The 27,035-nt window shown below is 35.4% G+C and overlaps 1 protein-coding gene across 1 annotated transcript in view; it reads left to right on the top strand.

The window, feature by feature from the left end:
* Positions 1–27,035, top strand: part of LOC150084767 (protein jagged-1-like) — a 212,324-nt gene that overhangs the window by 157,866 nt on the left and 27,423 nt on the right. Inside the window, exons 15-18 of the mRNA XM_090376349.1 lie at positions 3,374–3,490; positions 9,027–9,254; positions 9,644–9,768; positions 25,156–25,425. Of these exons, the coding sequence (XP_090232475.1) occupies positions 3,374–3,490; positions 9,027–9,254; positions 9,644–9,768; positions 25,156–25,425 (740 nt within the window). The remainder of the gene's footprint in view (positions 1–3,373; positions 3,491–9,026; positions 9,255–9,643; positions 9,769–25,155; positions 25,426–27,035) is intronic.

Here is a 27,035-nt window from a genome sequence, read left to right as displayed (position 1 = left end):
GTCATTACTTCTCACTTGTTTGGAGAGAACTAGGTTTGAATTTTGTTGAAGACTCGAAAAATTCTTAGACTTCTTCAATCATGATTGTAGTTAGATAATCTCAGACAGAGGGAATAGTGTTTTTGCCCTTGAGTTAATTCTAATTTTTCAGTCCACACAACATGTAAACTGGATGGCAAAAATAATCAAAAATTATATAATCAATGAATATATAACAAAAAAAACTTTACAACTACTACAAAAAAAGTCTTATCAGAATGTATTATGCCCTTGTATTAATACATTTTGATAAGACTATTTTTTTTATAGTTGTTGTAAAGTGTTACTTTTTTATTTGAATAACATCAAATAAATACCACAACCAATACTCTGCAAATCTGATTACCAAAACCATTAAAGGAACTATGGACTATTTTTACCCCTCTAACAGATGGAGGATGTGGTTTACAGGCTTGACTGTAGTTGTCTGAAATATTATGTGTGATAAACCAGGGGCAAATTATCACACTGCCAAGCCCATCACTATGAGTTGTGGGGGGGATAAATTGACAAGTTTTGGTTATTTTATATCACGTGGGTATTATATTTTGATGTTTTATGTCATGCGGGGGCTGTTTGGAATTCTTGTGTGTGTGTGGGGGGGGGGTCAGAATTTATAGTTTCACCGAGGAGAAAACACTTTGGGATGATGAACTTTGAAATGATTGAACATACTTACATTAATTATTATAGCTCAAAATGGCTGCTAATGGCTTACTAATTTAATATTAAAAATAGCAAGAGCTTTTTAAGTAACTCACCTCACTTGGATTAAAATGGCGCACTATGGCCATATTTGCCAATGCACCTAATAAATCCCCAAATAAACAAACAAACTTGGATTAAATTATTGTAAAAAGTATAGGTGAAAGAAATTTAAACTTGTGAGATGTAAGTTTGTTCAATATTTATTCATTTCAGGATGAATAATATTCATCCTGAAATGCATTCCAGTTGAAGCATGCCTGATTTTTAAACCTAAATAAAACTGATGATAAGCTGAACTTATTTACTTAATGATGAAATCTGGAATGAGTTTATTTCTCTGAAGATAATTAATCACGTAACAATAAGAAAAACTACTTTTAAAGCATTAACTCATTTAAATTTCTCTTTATGGGAGAACAATATAATGGTGGTTTATATGTGATATTTGTGATCCAAGTAGAGTTATAAAGGAAAAAAATAAGGTTCCAGTTTAATGTTCAGGGGCTAATTTATTTAATCAATAAATTCCATTCCTGGTGACATGAATGAAATAAAAAAAAAGTATGGTGACATGCTTTTTTTTTATTTTTATTTCTCACTTATATATAATTTTTATTCAATTTTTCTATCAAAAGAATCATGGAATGGGGGGGGGGGTTCCTGCATTTGTATTTGATTACATATATGAAAAGTACTAAAACACTCATGAAACTCTTTTATTCATTACACTATTGGTTCAACTATTGGTTCAACTGTTACAGACCAGACAAAAAAAAATTAATCATTTGTGGTATTCAGTCCATATAACAGGTTGAACACCTCTATCTTCTACACTTATTTGCTTACAGTAATGAAATTAGAATATAATGTTAACTTGTTTTTTTCTATTTAAGGTATACTAGCTGTGACTGAAGGAGCAAGGGTTTCCACCATGAAAAATGAAGTGCAGAAAACATTGATTTTAAGGAATGGTGCAAGCCGAAATCAACCAGAAATCAGTTGAAGAATTGCGTTTGAAAATGTGTTCTAAGTGATCACGATTGGCAACGAATATCACATCTGGTAAACAAAAAATCATTTCAAACAAGATGAGAATTGCTGCAGACAGTTAACCAAGGACCTCATGAGCTTATTTATGAGAGCACTAGGCGCCTCCGTAGCCAGGTGGGAAGGAGCAGCAGTGCTTAGCACACGCTTCTTGATTGACTGGGGTTCCAGCCCGTCACCACCAAATACGCAGGATGCGGAAGGGTCAGGGAAACACCACTGCACATCCCGGAGTAATATGTCTTTAGTTGCTAATGCTCCTAAAAACCAAATAACAAACAAACAAACAATGAGAGCACTGCAAACAGAATTGCATAACATGGATATCTGGAGTAGGATCCCTCAATAAAGACCAGTAGTAACACTGCATGTAAAAATGCCTGGCTGATATAGACTAAGACTAAAATTCATAATAACTGAACTGTTTTTGATTGGAAAGCTGTGATGTGGACTGATGAATCCAAATTTTATTTATACTCTAATAATGTCAGGCACTGAGTTCACAGGAGAAGCAATGAGGCATTTCATCCAGACTATATGCAAAATGTTGTACAAGCTGGTGGTGGGTCAGTGATGCTTTGGGTATGTTTTAACTAATACAAACTGGGTTCCCTACTTGAAATACCGACCAAGATGAATCAGGTTGTGCCTTTTGCTGAACATTTGAGGGATGCTCAGTATTTTAATACTTCTGTATTTCAGAAGACAACGGTCCAGTTGACGGGGTCTCTACTCTTTTTAAACTGGCACAAGAAACACAAGGGAATGGTATGGCATAAATTGGCCAATCAATTCACCAGTCAATAAATCCTGTGGAAAACATAAGGGCTACTTTAAATGGAAAGTGAAAATACAAAATCCAACATCTAAGAACCCCGAAAGGATTAAGGGCTTAGCTATTTTCAGAATGGCCTAATATTGATATAAATGGTCTAGCTGAACCCTTATCAATGAGAACCCATGAAATGATTTATATTATTAATTGAAAAATTTCACAGGTGACTAATTTTTTGTCTGGTCTCTGACAAATAATCACGATGCTTACAATGTCTTGATTTACAATATCAGTTAGCCATTTGTGAAAACATCAATTTATTAATTCCATATTTAAAAATGAATTCCTTAAATTCTGGTTAATATCATAAATCTGATTACTGATATCAATTATCAGGTTTATGATTACTTTTTTCCGGATGAAAAACTCTAGACAAATATTATGAACCAACGTATGTTCAAGAACATGTTTGAATATATGTTGATTTGATTTATTTGTTGAATATATATTTCCATATAAAATATAATAAAAAATATTATTTTTTATTATATTTTAATTAACATAGTTTATATCTAGTTACATATTTTAAAATTTGGTTTGAAACTAAGCTGTTTTAGTATATTAAAATCATTGTTTGGATGTTTTGAAAACACATTAATCCATTTGGAAATGTTTAGCTTCTTGTGTTATTTCAGAGACCTATTAAAATCAAGTTAGTCAAGAATAAGTTTTCTGTCAGTTTAAGAGGTATCAAAATGACTTTTCAGTCAGGTCCACTTTTTCACTTATTTGTTTTTATTACAGCTAAAAATCCTAGCTGCCAATCAAATCCATGCCAAAATGGAGCAACATGCATCAACACTGGTACCAGTTTTTCTTGCATGTGTAGAGAAGGTTTTAATGGGCCATACTGCCAATACAGTAAGTTAATAAATTTGGCTTTGTTATATGAAATTTTTAAAATAATATTTATGACTTGCACTGTAATTGTGCCCAGAATGTTTCAGTTGGTACATTAATTCTCTCTCTCTTAACAAAACATATGAAATAAAAAAAAAAATATATATAAAAAAATTAAAATATTCAACAAATAAAATCTGAACTTATAAAAATATTAAATCAGAATAAAACTTAAAACAAATAAATTTTCTGGTTATACTCTAGGATGGGCACTTAGGGCAGAGGTTACAACTATTTTGCTATATTACATGTGATATCACATGGATTTAAGCAATGTGTAAATTCAGTAACTTTGTACTTTTAAACTGACTACTCAGCTATAGTGGAGCCTACAAAAAAAAAAAAACAGCAACAACACCCTTGGAATTAAAGACAGTTTTGTGTTCTGGTCAAACAGGATTCATTGATAAAATTTGGAAAATGGTATTATAATATGGCCTTCACACATTGAAACCTATTTTGTTTTCTGCTTTAGAAACAGAATGAAATTTTAATTTAATATTCTAAATTCTCTTCAGTGAGACTATACTATAGTATCTTTACTTTCTAACTTTAGGAACTGTTATCTAGGGGAAAAAAATGCCCTCTGACTGCTGTACCAATGGTTAAATAAATAAATTGTTCTTGTTCTGTGGAGGAAGATTTTCTCTCATTCTTGTTTGTAAAAACATTACAGGTATGACATGGACAAACCAATAAAATGGAAAAAAATAATATAAGAACATTTAGTTAATATTAGCAAATAAATATATTTAAATGTAATACTCTTAGAGCTGTGAATATAAATGAAAAGAAATATACTACTGAACACAGTGATTATCTCATTATATATATCCTTAAAATTTACTGACATCTAAGGTACAGAACAACTCTATGTTTGCACTGAATAGAATCAATAAATTTAGAATATTAAATTATCTTTAATTTAATTCTGTCTCTAAAGAAAGAAACAAAGTAGGTTCCAGTGTGTCATGTTATAATATATTTTTCTAAATTCAGCAAGAAGCCAACTATATGAGGAACTTGTTTAGGATTTTTTCTGGACTCAGTTATCTTGTCTCAGCTGTGTGTGTGTGTGTGTGTGTGTGTGTGTGTGTGTGTGTGTGTGTGTGTGTGTGTGTGTGTGTGTGTGTGTGTGTGTGTGTGTTTTCATGCTGTAAACAAATTGGCCTTAGAACACATGCTGTTTAAGGATGAGATTTTTGTCATCAATTAAATTTATTATCTATAGAAAATTAGATGTGCACGATCAAACTGTTGTAGAAATTTGATTGTGCATGTCCGTTGATGTATTTTATAATTTTTTAGTTCTTATTATATCTCAGAAAGTAATGTGAAAAAGCAGTTAATTTAAAATGAGTTAATTTTACAATAAATTTACTTAAGAAAAAAATCTCAACTGCTTCCCAATGTTCAGATAGTTTTTTAATGCTGTTTCATGTCTGCTGAAGCTAAGCTGTCTGGTGCATTAGGTCACTGCTGCACTAGGTGCTTCTAAAGACAGAAATTTCTGTCCATACAATGGTTCCTTGAGCTTAGGGTATAGAGCAAAATCACAGGACTCAAGACTAGGGGGGGGGACAAGGTAGTGCTTCCCACTTGTAGACTGTGTGGTATGAGGCCTTGCAGTGGCATGGAATATGAGCATATCAGTTTCTAACATCTGTGTCCACCTCTGACGAATTTTTGGGCATAATTTCTGATGAAGAAATGTTGTATTGTAGTCTCCAGCTATTGATCTTCCAAGTGGTACATGATCAGCAGCAATAATTTCCTCATAATCATAGGCCATAATGACAACTTTTTTTTAACTTTGATTGTTGCCAGTGTCATTTAGAGGGGCATAGCAAAGATTAATGCTTCCACTGAACTGATTGTGACCAGTTCAGATTCAAAGTCATCATGTGTTCATGTCTTATAAATGGCAAGTGCTTTTAAAAACTCATCACTTTCTTTTTGGCAAGTAAGTGCATTGCAATTTATTTACACTTTGCTCATCATTTGTGTGACAGCTAATGTGGGACCCATCGGGTAGCGACCTGTTTTTGTAACACTCAAGTTAAAATTCAGTGAACAGATGATTTTGGTATTCCAGATTCGTTGGCTGTTTTATCACAGGTCATATGTCTGTCTTAGTCCAAATTGGTGGTAATGATTGCCGATGTGTTGTCTTGAGATGTTTCAGTCTACCTGCGTGTTGTTTGTTTTCAACCTTGATGAGACCTTCGAGACTAATGTGAAATCGTAATACAATCTACTGTTGACTCACCGTACACTTCCTGTAATAATTTATAAATTTGTGTGTGTGTGTGTGTGTGTGTGTGTGAGAGAGAGAGAGAGAGAGAGAGAGAGAGAGAGAGAGAGAGAGAGAGAGAGAGAGAGAGAGAGAGAGAGAGAGATCCTGTATAGATTCAATTTTGATAAAAGATCTCTGATCTGAAACTGTAATCTGACCTGTACCAATATTGCCATCCATTTTAAAGGTCTCTGCACAAATAATTAATGCAGAACTCTTTCAAGTGCACTAATGTTGAGGTTCAACTTGAAATAATTATCCTGATGAATGTCAGTTGCACAGGCATATGGAACGAGGAGCACATGCAGCAGTGTGCATTACTTTTGAGATAACTCTTATATTGATAATTCCAGAAATTTTTCTTTAATTGCTCAAGTGATTTATATTCCTGAACATTTTCTTGAAGAGAGAGAGAGAGAGAGAGAGAGAGAGAGAGAGAGATGAAAAATATTCTGTTCTTAAAACTAATTGAAGAATATTTTTAAAGCCTCCTTTATGAAAGACTCATTTTTAATATGGTTACTTAGGAGGTTGGGGAGATAAAAGAAATTTAAGGAAAATTATGAAAAGGATTTGGCAAAGAGATCCAGGCAGTATAGTAAAGAATTCTTTACATATGTGAAACACTGAAAGGAAAGGAGTGAACTGTATTGGCCCACTACTATCGGTATTGACAACTTCAAGCAACATTTGAAAATAAAATGTAGGAGACCATATTTTTGATTTGCTATCACATCATTAATTTCTCAGTTACACCAAGAAAGTTTTCCACAAAGAAATTATTTTGAAACGAGCATGTTATAATGTCAAAAAATAATTAAAAAGGAATCAAAGCATTTATTTTCAGACAACTGATAGAAATAGAAAAACAATATTTATTAATTTACATTTGACTTACCTGAAATCTGTTTAATATACCAGAAATTCACAATTTATGTATACCATTTCCAGTAGCAAATATTCACATCACTTAGGATGCAAGAACTGGTTTTGAAATTCATAAGTTGAGATTTATGAGATTTTTATTTTATATGATAATTTTAAATTTTATCATAAATTTTAATGTTTCTATTATTTATTAGGTATTCAGGCATGTAGCTTCAATTTTTGTTCAACTAGGTAGTATTGAAATCTCATTTTTGAGCAAATTTGGAGTTGCAAGATTTACTAATTAAGAAAATACAGGCAACCCCCATATAACACGGTACTTCTACAACACAATTGATAAATTGCGGCAATCCTCACCCAATACGGTATTTATATAACATGGTTGGAGAATTGTGGCAAACCTCACATAACACAGTATTTTTGAGCTTTTGTGTGGGAGAAACCTTGCTATTACATTGGATGTAATTTTTCAACATTTCCATTCTTTTTTGTGAATCCCCGCTGTTGACTCCTCAGTTGTTATGCAAAAAAAAAAAAAAAAATATTGGGAAATCCCGGTATTTTATTTTGTTGGGAAATTCGCGTGTTAGGTTCTGTGCTATTGCATTTGTGCTTTTTTGAGACCATAAAAAATTGTGACTTCGAAGTGTGCAGTTCGTGACTCTTAAGGATTTTTGTAAGATTATTTTGATTTTTATTCGATCGTTTATAAATTTTTCTGGCTATTTATTACTAAACGTTGTTCTTAAAGACCATATTGGAATAATTTCTTTTGTTGTGAATTAAATTCCAGCCCTAAATTATGCCTAAGGAACTTAGTCATAATTTGGATAACTGTCGATTTATTTAAAGAATGGTTTCTAAATTGTTTTGTGTCAGCTGTGGAAAACTATTTAAAGCAGAAAAATCTAGATTTCAAAGTTTTATTACTATTGGATAACGTGTCAGGCCATCCAAAATATTTAAATGTTCTTCTTTATACCCCAGCACGACCACCAAGCCAGTGGAGTTTAGAATAAATCATCAATACAAACATTAATCATATTTAGCAGTCACAGGCTTGAACCCTGGTCCACTCAAAAAAAGCATGTACTATTGCACTCTTGCTAAGTCATCCAAACGTTGAAGTAATGTTCCTACCACCTAATACAGCTTCTTTAATCAAGTCATTAGATTAAGGCATTATATACACCTTTAAAACTCATTACATCAGAAATTCGTTACAATGGATTTTGGAAAAATTTGATTCCAAATCTTTTGAACTGTTGGAGGCATGGAAACAGTTTTTAATTGTGGACTGTATTGGAATCATAGCTTTATCATTCAAAGAATTAAAGCCGTCAACATTAAATTCATGTTGGAAAAATGTATGGCCAGAGTCAGTTCATTCAGAAAATATGGTTGAACTGGCAGAAAATGGAATTGGTGCCATAGTAGAACTTGCTAAGTCGGTAGGAGGAGAAGGTTTTGATGATATGACTACTGAAAACGTTCAAGAATTATTGGTAGAAAAAGAGACTGGCAAAGTGGATTTAGTGGAAATGGCATCAGAGGTAAACCAAATCAATTCAGAGGATAATAGCACAGAAGAAAATTCTAAAGTTCCAAATATTACACTAAAAAGCATATGGGAAGGCATAAACTTAGCCGAGAAATTAGAATCTTATTTTTTGAATGCAGATCCTTTGACTAAGAGGAGCACAAGGTTCAGAAGAGAGCTTCAAAATTGCTTAGCTCCATACTATGAAATCTACAAAGATCTATCAAGCAAAAGCAAACTAAACCAGATTACTGATTTTTTAAAGAGAGCAGAAGAAACACGAAATCTAGATGCTGCAGAAGAAAGTTCAAAAGGTGAAGATATTCTGCAACAGAGAAAACATTCTTGTTTGATTGTGCTTAGCAGTGATGAAGAGAAAGAAAATTAAATGAACATACATTATCTGACCTATATGTATCACAGGTTGTAAGACATTTGTTAAATTATTACTATTTTTTATAAAAATTAAGTTTATGGTAGTTATAAAAAAAATGGTGTATTTTTGTTAGCTTTTGGAACATAATTCCTATTAACACGGTTTTGCACTACACAAGATTTTATAGGAACCTAACTATGTGTTATATGAGGGTTCCTGTATTTACAAGTGATTAACTTTTCATGGTTGATCCTCCTGTTTCAAACCTGTTATGCTTTCCATGCTTTTATTTCATTATGAACACAAAAGTTATATGCTTCTTAGAATTTTTTGTGTTTGTGAATATACATACAGCCACAAAAGATAGCAAGAAATGTATGAAATGATTAATTTTCAGATATTGATGATTGTGATCCTAATCCCTGTTACAATGGTGGTAAATGCATTGATGGCATCAACTGGTTCCTTTGTGAATGTGCACCAGGATTTACTGGTCCAGACTGTAGGATTAATATCAATGAGTGTGCTTCTTCACCTTGTGCATATGGCAGTACTTGCATTGATGGAATTGGTGATTTTCATTGCCTGTGTGTTCCTGGTCATACTGGAAAACAGTGTAATACAGGTAATTTGAAAATTCTACTAACTATATTACTGAAATGATTTTTAACAATTATTTTCCAATTTAACAATTCTAATGTGTCATTAGTAATAACCTAAATTTAGTCAGCTTGTCATGTTTTATTACAGTGGGAAATATAAGCCCCTGGCCATTGGCCGTGATGGGACAATTGCAACTTCACTTAAATATATGTACATTGTATTCATTTAGTTGCAATAAAGATTTTCTCTCTCTCTCTCTCTCTCTCTCTCTCTCTAATAAAGATAACTTATTGTCCATGTAGTGTCACCACAAATTTATATAAAAGGAGACCAAATTTTTAATGAAATATATAATATAAATTATAAAAAACTCAATTTCACATTTAATTACCTCTAAATTTTCTGTTTCAGTGTTAGCAGTTGATACAGTGCATAAATCTTGTGAATGGCAAGGGAAACTACGTACTCATGGTAGCAGTTGGGAGCATGATTGTAATTCCTGTAAATGTAAAGATGGAAGAGTATTCTGTTCACAGGTAAATTACTTATATATTTAGATTAGTTAAATGTTTTTAAATAAGAGATTATTGCATTCTATTTTCTACTGCAGCACTCTCTGATCTACTGTAGGTTCAATTAAAAATTTTATTTATAAGCAGTGTGATTCATCCTTAGCTTCTGGTAGACTCTTTTTTATTACACTTTTTAAGGATACTCTGTGAAAACTGTATAGTGTACCTAGATCGTAAGGTCCAGGGACTTCAGTTGAACAGGGTTGATTCGTTAGTTGATTTTTAGTGTTTTATGGTACACTTGCAACTCAGCCAGAATGCACTAAGTTGAAGTTCTACAGGTGATGGATGTGTTGGCAGAGTTCATGAAGGAAAAAAACATGGTTTTTATTTATTTAACAAGTACTAAAGGATAGCCATCTGGCATTCCACAAAAATTCTGTTTTTGTAGGTCCTCCTTTATCTTTGATTTGTAATAGAATGTGCTACTAGTACTTCCTCTAGATGAGTTGTTTGTTTCAGAAGTATTAATTAGAAATTATAATTTTTTGCACAATAATGGAGCATAATGCATTTATCCATGGTAATTTTTATGTGCATTGCAGTTTTTGATTTGCATATTTGCAAATGGCAGGATTTTTTGAGCCTATTGCATAAGTAAAGCTCATGTATAATCAACTGCAGTGCCAAAACTAGGCAAGTGCAATATGATGAGGGAGGTAAAATTCAATAAAATTATTAAACAGTATTTTTCAATGATTAAATAATTTAAAAAACTAAAATTAAAATTAATTTTTGATAACAAAATTACAAAAAAATCATAATCCCAAATAATTAATTTAATTATTTAAGATTTTTTCAACGTCTTATTTTTTTGTATTTGTGTTAATAAAATGCTTGATATCTGATTTGATGTCTTATTTTTGTGAGAGTGTTGTGGCAAAAAAAAACCTTGCACAGGATGCAAGAATGGCCAATTACGGTGGTGATAATGTGCCAAATTTGTGATAGATGAGGTATGGTCTCAAAAATGTTTTTCTTCAAATGCTTTAAAGCATGAATGACTATTTAAGGTATTTAGATGAGCATTTTATTTAAGTTTAAATAAAAATCATTCTTGCCTTTGCAAGAACTGCTTTTATTTATCATTACTCTTTCTCTCTCTCTGTCTCTCTCTCTATTTATCTCTGTGTGTGTGTTTGCAATTAATATGAACAAAGCACAGAATCCATGTATAGTTTTTAATAATGCTATTCATAACTTGCACTGAATGCACAAAATATATTCTGTAGGTAAGGATTGGCTACAGAAAGCATTCTTCTTTGTGTACACACACACACACACACACACACACACACACACACACACACACACACACACACACACACACACACACACACACAGGCGCCTCCGTAGCCAGGTGGGAAGGAGCAGCAGTGCGTAGCACACGCTTCTTGATTAGACCGGGGTTCGAGCCCGTCACCACCAAATACGGAGGATGTGGAAAGGTCAGGGAATGACCACCGCATATCCCGGAGCAATATGGCCTTAGTTGCTAATGCTCCTAAAAAAAAAAAAAAAAAAAAAACCAAATAACCACACACACACACACACACACACACACACACACACACACACACACACACACACACACACACACACACACACACACACACACACACACACACACACACACACAATAAGACCCCCTGTATCTGCGGTGGATACGTTCCAAGACCTACCATGGATGGCTGAAACTGAATATAAGCAAACACCTGCTGACCCCATATATAACATGATTTTCTTGTACATACATACATACATATAATAAAGTTTAATTGATAAATTAAACACACAGTGAGACATTACCAACAATTAAATACGGTAATAATAGAAATAATTAAATACAGTAATAATAGATCGAGTTTACTACCAGTTTATAACAGATTTCACTAGAGAAATGCAACTGGAAATAGATTTTATTGTTTTATGTTAGTAACCTCCAGAAATCTTTAGTAAAATGTGAGCTAGTGTTAGTGTTTCTCTGCCTTTACGGTGTTGTTTATACAGTTTCTACACTCGCGCAGCTTTGTTTATGTGTATCAAGCGTGCCTCCTCATTTTGTAATTGTCCTTGATTCCCTAAAAATGAGTAAAATACTTAAAAGGTGTGAAAAGGAAGCATCCCGGTGAAGACACTACAGATTCAGAGAGAAAATGAAAAGCAATATCAATAGACAGAGGCAGACTGGATAAAAAATTCTTACCCAGGAAAATTTGTAGTGGCCTCATACTAGTGTTTATGGTCAAAATCACCCCCCCCAGTAAGGCTTACGGCCAGTCCACCTCTGTCGAGGTGGATGTCTGTTTTAGCGAAATGAAAGACCATGTGATATTGCATGTGCTACAGGCCTAAATAAGGCAATGCCGAGAATTAAAAAGAATGCAGAGAAAATAAAAACAACTTTCATAGCAGGAACAACTCAAAGTGTAACAAAATCCATTAGGTCAAGACACAAAGAATTGGAAGAGATGGAACGGCTGTCATCTGTTTGGATATTGGATAGAAGATCAAACAAAGAACAAGTTTGCTTCCGATAGAAGCAAAAGCTTTAGCAATTTTTTATTAAATAAGTATTTTATCGTAATAAAATACATATTTTATTATGATTATTTATTGTGTTTGGTAATGTTTTGGTTACAAATGTGTGTTTAATCTTGGGTGGTCGGCACCTAACCCTATTTTTCCCATAGGGCCTGTTATTTATATTGCATGATTTTGCATTGCATGAAGGTTTCTAGGAACACAACTATCGTGCTATACAAGGACAGACTGTACTCGCTTGGTGGGTGGTTTGAAACTTATTAACCATTGATTTTTTTATTTTCTGGAATTTTCCAAATTTTTTCATTTTTTTCCCATGGTTAACCGTAGGTAACTGAATCAGCGGATACCAAATCAGTGGATATGGGGCAAAACTGTAATGTATTATGTGGAGTCAAGTTCATTGTTGTGAACAGCAATAACTTTGTGCAATAATAGATATATAATGTATTTAATTTTGCTATTTGACAAAATAAGAAGAATTCTTTAATGATTTATATTTTTAACAATAACATAACATTTTAAAAACATTATTGTACACTCAAATCTCGTTAATACAAAGTTCATGAGGCCTAAATTTTCACGTTTTGTAATAATAAGTTTGCCGTAATAAGGTCCCCCAAAAGTGTCAAAATTTTTCCATTTTTTTTTTTTTTTTTGCACATCTGTGAATAATAATAATATCAAAAAAAATAAATAAATAAATTTCAATTAATAAAATAAAATCATAAAAGTAAAAAATAATAAAAACAAAGCCTTGTGTAACAATACAGTAATAGGAATAATGCACTTTTTAAAGATTTTATTTTATTTGTGAGATAAACAAAGATAAAAGCAATTAACGGAAATGAAAATATTATACAGTATATATTTTGATATATACAATAACTCAGTATCACATTAAAAAGAATTAATCTCAATATAAAAGGACACATGCAAACCATTATCTTTTTGATAAATTAATCAAATTTTAAGAAAGAATCCAATGTTCTTTGCACAGTTTTTGTCCTATATGTATTTTTTAACTACAGCACAGACATTATCAAATGCAATAGTTGTTTCTTATCACCGTTACTGCAGGCCAAAACATTCTCTATCATGCTCAATGCATTTTGGGCATCCCTTTTTAGATGGCTGTGTGTGTGTGTGTGTGTGTGTGTGTGTGTGTGTGTGTGTGTGCGCGTGCGCACACAACCACACACACACACACAGACCAGGCTGAATTTTTTTCAGCCTGGTCTGTACTTGTTAATAGGAGAGACCGCTTCTACAGGGATGGGATACACTTAAATAGAAAGTGTGCAAGAATATTTGCTGATGTTATTGAGGCAGTGTTAGGTGGGTCGGAAAACTACTAGCTTGGGGGGTATAAGGACTAATAGATTAACAGTAGCCACTGGCAGAGGTGAAAGTGATTCTTGCACTGCTTCTATTGGAATGAGCAGAAGCCTGGAAAACAAGATGCAGGATATTTCAGAGATTGCTGGGAGTCATTGCGGTGCAAGTAAACACATGGGTTGTGTTAGGGTAGCTAAGAATAGGAACAGGTGCATGTATACTTGCGTGTACACCAATGCTAGGAGTTTGGTAAATAAATTTGATGAATTTGAGGTAATGCTCAATACATCAAAGGCAGATATTGTTGGAATATCAGAGATGTGGTGTCACACAGATACAAGGAATGCAGAACTGGAATTTGAGGAGTACAATGTGTACAGAAAGGATAGACAGGATAGGAAGGGAGGAGGGGTTATGCTATTAGTTAAGAAACACATAAAATCCAAGGAAGTGAAGCCAGTCGACATCGCTGGACAGTGCAGTGTCGAATCAGTTTGGTGTGACATAAGCATTGGGAGATCAAAATTGAGAGTAGGAGTGTGCTATAGGCCTAATGACTCTGATGAGTATAATAAGACACTGTACAGGGAAATAGAGTGGGCCAGTAAATCAGAGAGTCTTATAATGGGGGATTTTAATTTCCCAGATATTGACTGGAATTTGGGGTTGGTCACTCACACTAGCAAGGCTTTTGTGGATTTATTGGATGATTGTTTTCTACATCAGCATGTTTGGAAGGCAACTAGAGGGAGTAATACTCTTGATTTTATTATCAGTAGTGATTCTTCATGCATTAAGAATCTGCAGATAAATGAACCACTAGGTGGCAGTGATCACAGTGTGCTGAAGTGGGATTTACTCAAAGAGGTAACTACCATCAGGGGTAAAGGGAAGGGTTTTTGCTTTCATAAAGGCGACTACGATGGTCTGAGACAGTATTTAAATTCTATACAGTGACCCAACTGATGATGTTACCAACAGCAAATTCAAAATGGGAAGCATTCAAAGAACTTATCTTGGAAGCTACTAGGCTTTACATACCAACTAAGAAATATTGTTCAAAGTTTAGGCCTAAATGGATGTCAGATGAACTAATGAGACATATGCCAGAGAAGAAAAATGCATGGGATACATATAAATTAACATGTGACACAGAAGCCTATGACAGATATAAGTTGATCTGTAACCAAGTTACAAAGGAGATTAGGCAGGCGAAGGCAGATTACGAGAAATCTTTGGCAAGGGATGCAAAGAATAACAGCAAGGAGTTCTTTACTTATGTAAACTCTAGAAGGAAGGGGATGAATCAGATTGGTCCACTTGATATCGATGGTTCAACTTTTCATGATCCTGCTCAGGTAGCTAACAAACTAAATGAATATTTTGCTTCGACATTCACACATGAGGAGTTATTCAGGAAGGGGAATGCCATAGATGAAGTAAACACTGGCAGTGAGCTAGATGATCTTGTAATAATTGAGAGTAAAGTGGAGGAGAAATTGTTGAAGATAAATACAAGAAAGGCACCTGGGGTGGATGGGATCTATCCAGTTATATTAAAGGAGGCAGCAAAGGAAGTAAGCAATCCGTTAGCCATAATTATGAGAGCTTCCTTGGACTCAGGGGAGGTACCCATAGACTGGAGATGTGCCAATGTGACCCTAATTCACAGAGAATCAAAGTCTGACACAAGTCAGCCTTTGATTCTCTGTAGGTTTAACCTACAGAGAATTATAGACCTATGAGTTTAACTTCTGTTCCAGGAAAATTAGTGGAGTCACTGGTTAAAGAAGCACTGCAGGATCATCTTGACAAGACTTCAGTTATAGCTCGGAGACAGCATGGTTTTCTTAAGGGAAAGTCTTCTGCGACCAATTTGATTGGATACTATGATGCAGTCACAAAAGAACTGGATGCAGGGAATAACTTTGATATTATATACTTGGATCTTAGAAAGGCTTTGGATACTGTTACACATGGGAGACTGCTGCACAAATTTGAGCAGTGTGGCATTGGAGGCAAATTGCTGCTATGGATAAAGGGGTGGTTGAGGTGGAGAAGACAGAGAGTGGTAATCAATGGACACTGCTCATCGTGGACTAATGTTATTAGTTGAGTCCCTCAGGGTTCAGTGTTAGGTCCATTATTGTTTTCTGTATTTATAAATAATATTGATGATGGTATATCAAGCTTAATGTCCAAGTTTGCAGACGATACAAAGGTTGGCAGGGTTATTAAAGACACTACCGATGCTATGCTGCTGCAACAGGATCTGGAAAGGTTGAGCAGATGGGCTGAGAGGTGGCAAATGAAGTTTAACATTTGCAAATGTAAAGTACTACATATGGGAAACAGCAACCCCAGAACAACATATCAGCTCTGGGGTACTACACTGGCAGTGGTAGAGAATGAAAAGGACCTGTGGTTAATTGTGCAGGCAGATATGAAGTTCTCTGAGCAGTGCAGACGAGCTGCAAGAGTAGCTCATTGTGTCCTGTCAATGGTATACAGGAATTTTTCTAGCAAGGATAAGGTGGTGATTATTCCCTTGTATAATGCAATGGTCAGGCCACACCTTAAGTACTATGATATGGAGATATGATAGTGAGATTTGATATCAAGTCCATGTTACTTCTTCTTCTTCCCCCACCCCACAAAAAAATCAAAAAGAAACCTAGCCCAACGTCTCAAAATAAATATGTACATACCCTATCAACTGAGAGGGACATATACTTCCAAAAGAAGAGGCTGAGGATGGAAAGCCCACTCTTTTTCCATCCACCAAAAGTATTTGTACCTAATCTAAAATATTGTCCTTTACAAATTGACACTCAAATTCAGCTGACATCAATACCTATGTCAATAGCATTTATTAATGATACTGGTGAGGTATTTCAAGAGTGATATCTAAGTTTTCTGATGATACAAAGTGGACACAGTGGTTAATGACAGTAATCAAGGTATGCTACTAACTAAGCAGACAGGCTGGAAAATTAAAAGTGATAAATGCAAGGTACTTCATTTGAGTAGCAGAAATCCCAGAATAACATACCATCTGAGTGTCATAATACTCAAGGTAGTGCAGTGAAAACAATTTAGGAGAAAATGTATGTGATAGTCTCAATGATGTCTAGGGTCCTGCATACACATTTGGAAAATCTCATTTTAGGAAGGGTATAGATCTATTGGAAAGGGTGCAAAGAAGAGCAACAAGATTAGCATGGAATACAGAATTATATTCTTACCAAGAAAGATGGGGGAGAGTGTAAAGTGAAGTCTCAAACTAAACATCTGTGGATAATCTAACTAGCTGAAAGTGTATAAGGCTTTAAAAGAGCTATGTAAACTAAATGCTGATGGCATCTTTACCTTTTTTCAGATGAAACAATAAAGGGCATAAGTTTAAACTGTAAAGGATGGTTGCTGAACAGATGTGAAGAAATTTGGGCTGAAATCTATTATTTAGGTACCTCTCGTCTCCGTGCAGTGGGCATGGTCATAGAACGCAGTGTTTGTATGACCGAGTTCTGTGATTGGGTGATTATTGTGAATGCGTTTTGTTTGTGATTGTTTTGTGTCATCGAGAAGGGGGGGGGGGTGCTTAGCTTAGGTAGGGTGTTTATCCCCCATTCCACTGTTTTAAAATCAGAAAACGAGTTCCCGATTTTAAAACAGTGGCAAGTGGGGAGATAAGCACCCTAGGCATGTCAACCTAGGAGGAAAGGGGGGGGAGAGAAAGCGGTGCATGGCACCTCCCAATCACTGCATTCTTCCTTACTTTTGGTCGAAGTATGGAGAGGTACCCAAGATCTGGAGCTCCACTGAAATTTGTATTTAACCTTAAAAGAAATCAATTGTTGGAATAAACTTTCGCCTAGTATTGTCAAGGTTAGTAGTTTGGATAAATTTAAGGAAGGTTTGGCCAAATTATTGGAAGGATATAAGCTTTGCTTAGTAAGTTGCCGATACTAGAAGTAAAAATCTGGATGTTACTAAATGACGAGTACCAAATCTAAAGCATAAAATGCATCCACAACATCGTTATAAATAATTATTGCAGGATTATATATTATGGAAAGTTTCGCTACTATTAACAGCAAATAAAGCATCCTAACGAATTTAAATTTAAAGCTAGGGCTATAAGTTTCGTGAAGAACAGTCTAATACTTATTAGCAAAAACTTATGTATTTCGAGACTAACGTGACCACCATTATGACTTAGTCGAAAAGTAATTCTCTACTTCTCAATACGGACAGACGAGATGTCTCGAAATGTATAAGCTTTTTATATTCAAGCATGTTAAGATTATTAAGCTGTGGGATGGACGAACAATGAAAAGCAGGAATAAGGAAACATGCACTATTCTACCTGAGACTATTAAAACAAATTCTAATAGCTAGATTAAGAATGCATGTAAAGATATGTGCATATTTTAGGCCTAAATGGTTGTCAGATGAACTAATGAGACATGTGGCAGAGAAGAAAAATGCATGGGATACATACAAATTAATGGGTGACATGGAAGCCTATGATAGATATAAGTTGGTCTGTAACCAAGTCACAAAGGAGATTAGGCAGGCAAAGGCAGACTACGAAAAATCCTTGGCAAAGGATGCAAAGAAAAACAGAAAAGAGTTCTTTACATATTTAAACTCAAGAAGGAAAGGGATGAATCAGATTGGTCCACTGGATATTGATGGTTCATCAGTTGAGGATCCTGCTCAGGTGGCTAACAATTTAAAAGAGTATTTTGCATCTACATTCACGCATGAGGAGTTATTCAGGAAGGAGAATGATGTAGGTAAAGTAAACATTGGCAGTGAGCTGGATGATTTTGTAATAACTGAGAGGAAAGTGGAGGAGAGATTGTTGAGGATAAACATAAAAAAGGCAGCTGGGGTGGATGGGATCTATCCAGTTATATTAAAGGAGGCAGCAAAGGAAGTAAGCAAACCCCTAGCCATAATTATGAGAGCTTCTTTGGACTCAGGGGAGGTACCCATAGACTGGAGATGTGCAAATGTAACCCCAATTCACAAAGGAGGATCAAAGGCTGACACAAGTAATTATAGACCTGTTAGTTTAACTTCTGTTCCAGGTAAATTAATGGAGGCACTGGTTAAAGAAGCACTGCAGGATCATCTAGACAAGAATTCAGTTATAGCTCAGACGCAGCATGGTTTTGTTACGGGCAGGTCTTGCCTGACCAATTTCATTGGATACTATGATGTAGTCACAAAAGAACTGGATGCAGGGAATAACTTTGATATTATATATTTGGATCTTAGAAAGGCTTTTGATACTGTTGCACGTGGAAGACTTTTGCACAAATTGGAGCAGTATGGCATTGGAGGCAAATTGCTGCTATGGATAAGGGGATGGTTGAGTGGCAGTTGATGGTTCAATGGACACTGCTCAACGTGGACTAATGTTATTAGTAGAGTTCCTCAGGGTTCAGTGTTGGGTCCGTTGTTGTTTTCGGTGTTTATGAATGATATTGATGATGGGATATCAAGTTTAATGTCCAAGTTTGCAGATGATACAAAGGTTGGCAGGGTTGTTAAGGACACTACTGACGCTATGCTGCTGCAACAGGATCTGGGAAGGTTGAACAGATGGGCTGAGAGGTGGCAAATGAAGTTTAACATTGACAAATGTAAAGTACTACATATGGGAAACAGTAACCCCAGAGCAACATATCAACTCTGTGGTATTACACTGACAGTGGTGGAGAATGAAAAGGACCTGGGGGTAATTGTGCAGGCAGATATGAAGTTCTCTGAGCAGTGCAGACGAGCTGCAAGAGTAGCTCATGGTGTCTTGTCAATGATATACAGGAATTTTTCTAGCAGGGATAAGGAGGTGATTATTCCCTTGTATAAGGCAATGGTTAGGCCACATCTTGAGTACTGTATACAGGTCTGGAGGCCTCATTTCAAGAAGGATGTAGAGCTGCTGGAACGGGTACAGAGAAGGGCAACAAGATTAGAGAATGGAACAAAGGGTTGCTCTTACGAAGAAAGGCTTAAGTTTTGCAAATTACAGAGTCTGGAGACTAGGCACCGGCGAGGTGATCTGATAGAGGTGTATAAGGCTTTGAATGGTTTGAGCATGCTCAATGCCAATGGGATTCTTCATCTTGCTCAGAATAATCACCTCAGAGGGCATAAATTCAAATTGAGGAAGGACGGATGTCGGATAGATGTGCGGAAATTTGCCTTTGGCCAGCGGGTGGTTGGTTGGTGGAACCGACTTCCATCACTTGTTGTTGAAGTTGATAGCCTAAACAAATTTAAAGCTCAACTGGACAGGTATTTCGAACGAACGGAGGGGTGAAATGGGAGTAGTGTGGTGTTTTTTTTTTTTTTTTTTGGCTGATGCTGAATAAGCTTGCTTTCTTGCATCATATGCCTCTACTAATGCTAATGCTACTATATACAGGTCTGGAGGCCTCATTTCAAGAAGGATGTAGAGCTGCTGGAACGAGTACAGAGAAGTGCAGCAAGATTAGTGAATGGAACAAAGGGTTGCTCTTACGAAGAAAGGTTTAAGTTCTGCAAATTACAGTGTCTGGAGACTAGGCACTGGCGAGGTGATCTGATAGAGGTGTATAAAGCCTTGAATGATTTGAGCATGCTCAATGCCGATGGGATTCTTCTTCTTGCCCAGAATAATCACCTGAGAGGGCATAAATTCAGATTGAAGAAAGACAGATGTAGGATAGATGTGCGGAAATTTGCCTTTAGCCAGCGGGTAGTTGGTTGGTGGAACAGACTTCCTTCCCTTGTTGTGGAAGTTGATAGCCTAAATAAATTTAAGGCTCAGCTGGACAGGTATTTCGAACGAAGGAAGGGGTGAAGTGAAAGTGTTTTTTTTTTTTTTTCTCTCTCTCATGTTTTTTGGCTATTGCTGCATAAGCTTGCTTTCTTGCATCATATGCCTCTACTAATACTAATGCTAATACTTCTTCACTTTCTCTAGTAATAAAAACATTATCATTATGTTTGGTGCTCAGCAGCTCTTCTGGTGTTGCATTGCTGTGGTAGAAACTATATCATGTACCTTCACAAACTCTTCAAATATGCCAACAAAATACATATGCTCCTTCAAATTACTCATTCCTAAATGTTGCTATCACATTCGTTTACTGGACCATGTTTTCCAATGATATTCTCTCCAAAGACACTCTTTCTGAACGGTTGATTATACATTTGATGTGATACTGTCCCAAGCAATAACAAGATTACAGCTAGCATCCAAGGTATTCCAATTTGGCTGCAAATTGTTCACTCCCTCCTTCTATGTTGAGGATCAAGTACCTTATCAGGCACGCTCTATATGCTCTCTTGTGGTTATAAATAATGCCTTGATCCAGTGACTGCATAAAACTGGTGATAATGGGATGTAAAAACAACAGCCGTATATTTGTCAACTTACGTGTCTCAGCAGAATGTGCTGTACAACAATCTAGAATCATCAAAATGTTCCTTTTTGTTTCCTGCACCCATTCTTCTGTCCACTTTTGATAACCAAGACTGAAAAGTTTTGACCACAAGCCAAGCACTTCTATTGGCCTCAATCACAGGGAAATTGGTTAACTTCTTTAAAACATCTTGGCTTGAAAAACTTACCAATCACAAATGGGCATAGTTTTGTACTGCCATCTGAATTGCAGCATAACAGAACAGTGAGTCTGTGTTTACTTAATTTTCCACCATAACAAGATTCTCCTCAAACAGCAAATGTTTTTTGGCAGAAACACAACCAGTCTGTAGCCTTTTATTTGGCGACTAATCCAGACTTGCTGCAAACATTTTGCAAAACCAAGTTATTCCTGGCTCAAAATCTTTGGAGCCAGCCACTGCAAGTTGCTTATTACATGTTGCTGAGCTAGATAATTGCCTTTTCTTGCAAAATCGGACCTGATATTGGCAAATTAGATGCATGCATTTGTTGGTACCACTTGAAAAGTTTTGTGTCAAGCTCTTCGTATTTTGCACCACATTCGTTTCCTGTTTTTTATCGCTACTCCAATGTCATGCACCTCAAGTTTTTTCAGTATTGTAGGTAAAGGGATGTTGTATTCCTTTGCAATGTATCCTCAGTTCACAAAGGGGGATCGAAGAGTGACACAAATAATTATAGACCAGTTAGTTTAACTTCTTTTCCGGGGAAAAATAATGGCATCACTGGTTAAAGATGCATTGCAGGATCATATAGACAAGACTGCAGCAATAATCCAGACACAGCATGGGTTTGTTAAGGGAAAGTCTGGTCTGACAAATTTGATTGGATATTATGATGTGGTTACAAAGGAACTGGATGCAAAAAGTAATTTTGATATCATATATTTGGATTTCAGGATAGCTTTTGATATGGTTGCGCATGGAAGACTATTGTACAGATTGGAGCAGAATGGTATTAGGGTAAGTTGCTACAATGGATAAAAGGATGGTTGAGTGGGAGAAGACAGAGGGTGGTAATTAATGGGTGCTGCTCTTCGTGGACTAATGTTATTAGTGGAGTCCCATAGGGTTTGGTGTTGGATCCTCTGTTGTTTTGTATATTTATCAGTGATATTGATGGAGGTATATCAGGCTTAGTGTTGAAGTTTGCAGATGATACAAAGGTTGGCAGGGTTGTTAATGACAGTAATGGCAGTGTGCTAGTGCAACAGGATATAGATAATTTGGGCAGGTGGGCTAAGAAGTGGCAACTGAAGTTTAACCTTGACAAATACAAAGTACTGCATATGGGTAGAAGTAACCCCAGAGAAACGTACCAACTGTGTGGTACTACACTTAAGGTAGTAGAAAATGAAAAAGACCTGGGAATAATTGTGCAGTCAGATATGAAGTTTTCTGAGCAATGCAGACAGGCTGCCAGGGCAGGTCATGGGGTTTTGTCAATGATTTATAGGAATTTTGCTAGCAGGGAAAAGGAGGTGATTGTCTCTCTGTATAAGGCAATGGTCAGGCCACGCCTTGAGTACTGCGTACAGGTCTGGAGCCCTCATTTTAGGAAGGATGTAGATTTGCTTGAGCGTGTACAGAGAAGGGCAACAAGATTGGTGAGGGGAATGAAGGGATCCTCTTACCAAGAGAGGCTTAAGTTCTGCAAATTGCAGCAGCTGGAGACTAGGCACCTGCGCGGCGATCTGATTGAGGTGTATAAGGCCTTGAATGGATTGAGCACGCTGAATTCTGATGGGATCCTTCCACTTGTTCAGGTTACGAACCTAAGGGGGCATAAATTCAAATTAAGAAGAGACAGATGTAGAATAGATGTGCGGAAACTTGCCTTTAGCCAGCAGGTGGTTAATTGCGGGAACAAACTTCCATCTGTCGTTGTGGAAGTTGATAGGTTAAATAAATTTAAGGAGGAACTGGACAGGCATTTGGAGGGAATGGTGTGATTTTTTTTTTTTTTTTTTTTGGCTGATGCTGCATAAGCTCATACACTTGCTTTCTTGCATCACATGCCACTACTACTACTATGTCTGTTTTGCATCTTTCCATCCTATCGGCCTCTTGTATAATTTTCCGTTTAATTCCCTTAGTTTACATTTTATCGCCATAACACTACTAAATGAGATTTAATATAAACAAACATTAAATTAATTTAAAGACACAAGTTCCAAAAAAAGATATCAGCTCAGATAAAATTGCAAAAAAATAAATTATACTGTAGCAAAATACTCTTTGAACTGGCGTAATAATTGCAATTGATCTTTTCCTGTTGAGAGTGAGGGAATGTATATAAACAACTTAGAAAAATTATTTTTATTCTTTTGGTAATTTAACATCTCATGTTTCCCAATGATGTTTTTCAGAGTGCACTTAAGTTGTAGCTACCATAAACTGGCTTTGTTTATACAAAAGTAAATTCTAACACAGGGGTTCTCAATCAGGGGGGAAATTTAGGGTTTCAGGGGAGAATTGGGACCACAGATTGACAGACTCAAACTGTTGGAATATTGATCTTTCTACAAACTATGGCGCCTCCGTAGCCAGGTGGGAAGGAGCAGCAGTGCGTAGCACACGCTTCTTGATTAGACCGGGGTTCGAGCCGTCGCCACCAAATACGGAGGATGCGGAAAGGTCAGGGAATGACCACCGCATATCCCGGAGCAATATGGCCTTAGTTGCTAATGCTCCTAAAAACCAAATAACAAACAATCTACAAACTATAATTCTACAGATTGTACATAATCTACCAGGACATTATCTACAGGATTGTACATAATCTACACTTTATTGGATGTCACATATTAAATTAAAAATAAAGATAAAAATTTCACTTTTTTTATCTTTTTGGAATGCACCTTTTGAGTCAGACAATCTTAGAAAAAGGGGGTGGGGAATGACATTCTGACATATGGTGAAAAGGGTGCATGGGGAAAAAAAGGTTAAGAACCACTGTTCTAACGAGTCAGTGCCATCTTCCGGGAAGCAGGGAACTGGTGGCCAGAGGCAATAATAGGGGCAATAATCAGACTACTGTGTCAAGATTTGTATTAAACGTACAAAATAACAGTATTTATTTCTAACGGGGTGAAAACGAACTTTGTTATACATATTAACCGAATTTTGTAATAAATGAATATATGTACATAGAAAAGCCTATCCTTTCACAGGGGAATGATATAAACGAGTATGAGATTTTACTGTATTATTATATAAAGTTCAATATGTTAACAGCTACGTTGCAGAGTAAATTAAGACTGTGCTAGAACTCCAAGCACATATAAATATATAAAACTAAACTTTCCTATACATATTTTCTTTATAGTTGCAGATGTTATTTGAATACAGCCTGAAACTTGTAACAGTAGCTTAATTTTTATATAATCTATTACCATTCAAAAAAAATTACCATTACCAAAGTATCATTTGAAAAAAGTAGTAGACTTCATATTGTTTGGTGTCTGTTATGGGATATCTTGGAATATTAGAACTCTTAACCAATAGTCATTTTCGAGAGAGAGAGAGAAAGAAAAAGAGAGAGAGAGAGAAAGAAAAAGAGAGAGAGAGAGAGAGAGAAAGAAAAAGAGAGAGAGAGAGAGAGAGAGAGAGATCCATAGTAAATTATAAAGAAGCATTTAGCTTTTAAAGCTATTCTATAATTTTATTATATTTCATACTGCTTTAATATTCATTTGTATCTAATTTTTAGTATTTTTTATTTTATTCTGCGAATAACTTAATTTTAGTTTTGCTTTTTGGTATTGAGTTTTTTTTTGTAACGATATTTATACTGTTTATTGTTATACATAGTGTGAACCTGTATTATGAGTCAGATACTTCATTTTAATGCACAGTATATGATGTAGAATGTTAAGGTACACATCATTATTGCTAGACACATGTAAATAAAAGTAAATACTTTGGTATTTTAAGATTTGCAGTGAACTAAATCTGTAATTTTTTTTTATAAAATAATAAATACAAATACTTAATTTGGTATAGGTATGGTGTGGGAATCCCAACTGTTTGGCCCATCCAAATACTACAGAAGATGTAATTGAATGCCCAACTGGGAAAGTGTGTGTTCCAGTCCAACAAAAGACCTGTTTTACACCTCCATGCCCACCGAGAGGAGAATGCAGGCCTGATGGCAATTCAACTGAGTCACTGTCACAGTCAGCTGCTCCTGTGACATGTTATCCTAACTATGCCAATCCAAGCAACAATTGTGCAAAAATTACTTTGCTCTTTGATAAGACTGTTACCCCACCAGTAAGTGTTGACTTTATATATGTAATTATTATATAGTAATTATTAATGTAAAAATTGTAAGATAACAACATACTATGTTTCATAGTATACATAAGATGCATCCCAAAATAAAAGGGCAAATAAAAGAAAAATCCCACGAGCAAGATGCACCATACCAATGCACTATTCGTTTTGTATTATTTTTATTAGTAAATTACTAGTGGACATCATTTATGTCTATTGGTGATTTCTATTATATTTGTATTAGCATTTCAAATCCTGTTTTGCACTCTTTATTCTGCTTGGTTTGTAATAATTCCTACAATAAATAAGACAAGTCTAAAGGAACACACTTTTTTTTTTTTTGTTTTGTTTTTTGCTTCTAGAGATAAGCTGTATAAAGCAGGTACTTTAGGAATATTTTTGGCACCCGCTTGTTTTGTCAGCCATGATCAGAGCTTAGTACTTTAGAAAATTCACTTAGAATGTAAACATACCACAAATACTAAGAGAATTTGTATATGGACACAAGAGAACAGAACTATAAATATGCATGGCATACTAGTTGCCCTAAGTGGTAGATATTATGGGCTTACTGATTAGCTGCTTAAAGCATAAATAAACTGTGCTTTGTTTACAGTACAGTACCCTGTATTTGAGATATCACTGTAATAGACCTACTAATAGCTGTGCTGAGCATTAGTTCTTGAATCCAATTTCAAATATTTTCAAAATTCAGTATTGCAAGCAACATTGATGAAATCATGAAAACAAACTGTTTCTTTACACCCTAAGCAGAAATGACAGCACTCCAGTTGTTATCCAGAACAATTACATCTACAGCCTCCCCATATTTTACAACAGAAAAGATGGGGGAGGATGTTTTTCAGTGTGTATTTTTTAATGAAAACTGCAAACACAAAAGGTATTAGAACCCATAGTTCTTAGTACTGTGCGTGGGTTGAAAGTTGGGAAGATAGAAGACACTTGTTGATATTAGACCAGAATTTCTGTAGATTGTAATTTTCAGGAAATATATGTGAAGAAAGGTTTTTCCGGAAAGCTGAAGTTGAAGGGATAAACAAGGAAAAAGAAAAGTTGGTTCTGTGAGTTTGATGTTGGACAGTAAATGGATGTTGACAGGTTGAGGCATGTGTTTGGACTGATTTTGGGGGAGGGAAGAGAGAGAGAGAGAGACACACACACACACAGAGTGAGGTAATTATAGAAGCCAATTCAGAAGAACAGTGTCCATGGGAATAGAAAAGGCATGCAGCAGAAACAGACAGTCTATGAGACAGAGAATGGAGAGACTTTCTGAGACAGGTCATTAATTAACTTGACTGTCTTCTTTTGAATGGAGTCTAGAAGCCTGAGAAAGGTTTTGGGGAAAATTCATTTGCCCTACCATGGAATATTTTTCCATGTGGGAAAAATATTCCATGGTAGGGCAAATGAAATTTGTACAGAGCTGTTTACATTAAAAGTGAGTACATTTGTAGCTGTTTAGAAGAAAAGTAACACAGAGAGAAAAAGAGAAAATCCAGTTTTTAGATGCAGAGGAAGAAAAATTTGTGATGTGCTTATGCTGAAAGAGGTTATAAGACAGGGTAGTCGCTAATAGAGATATG

The sequence above is a fragment of the Mastigoproctus giganteus genome, chromosome 6 (genome assembly GCF_048544385.1).
Source record: "Mastigoproctus giganteus isolate SK-2022 chromosome 6, ASM4854438v1, whole genome shotgun sequence".
In the NCBI taxonomy this organism is placed as follows: domain Eukaryota; kingdom Metazoa; phylum Arthropoda; class Arachnida; order Uropygi; family Thelyphonidae; genus Mastigoproctus; species Mastigoproctus giganteus.
The sequence above is the reverse complement of the archived record's forward strand: the minus strand, read 5'-3'. Positions and strand labels throughout refer to the sequence as shown.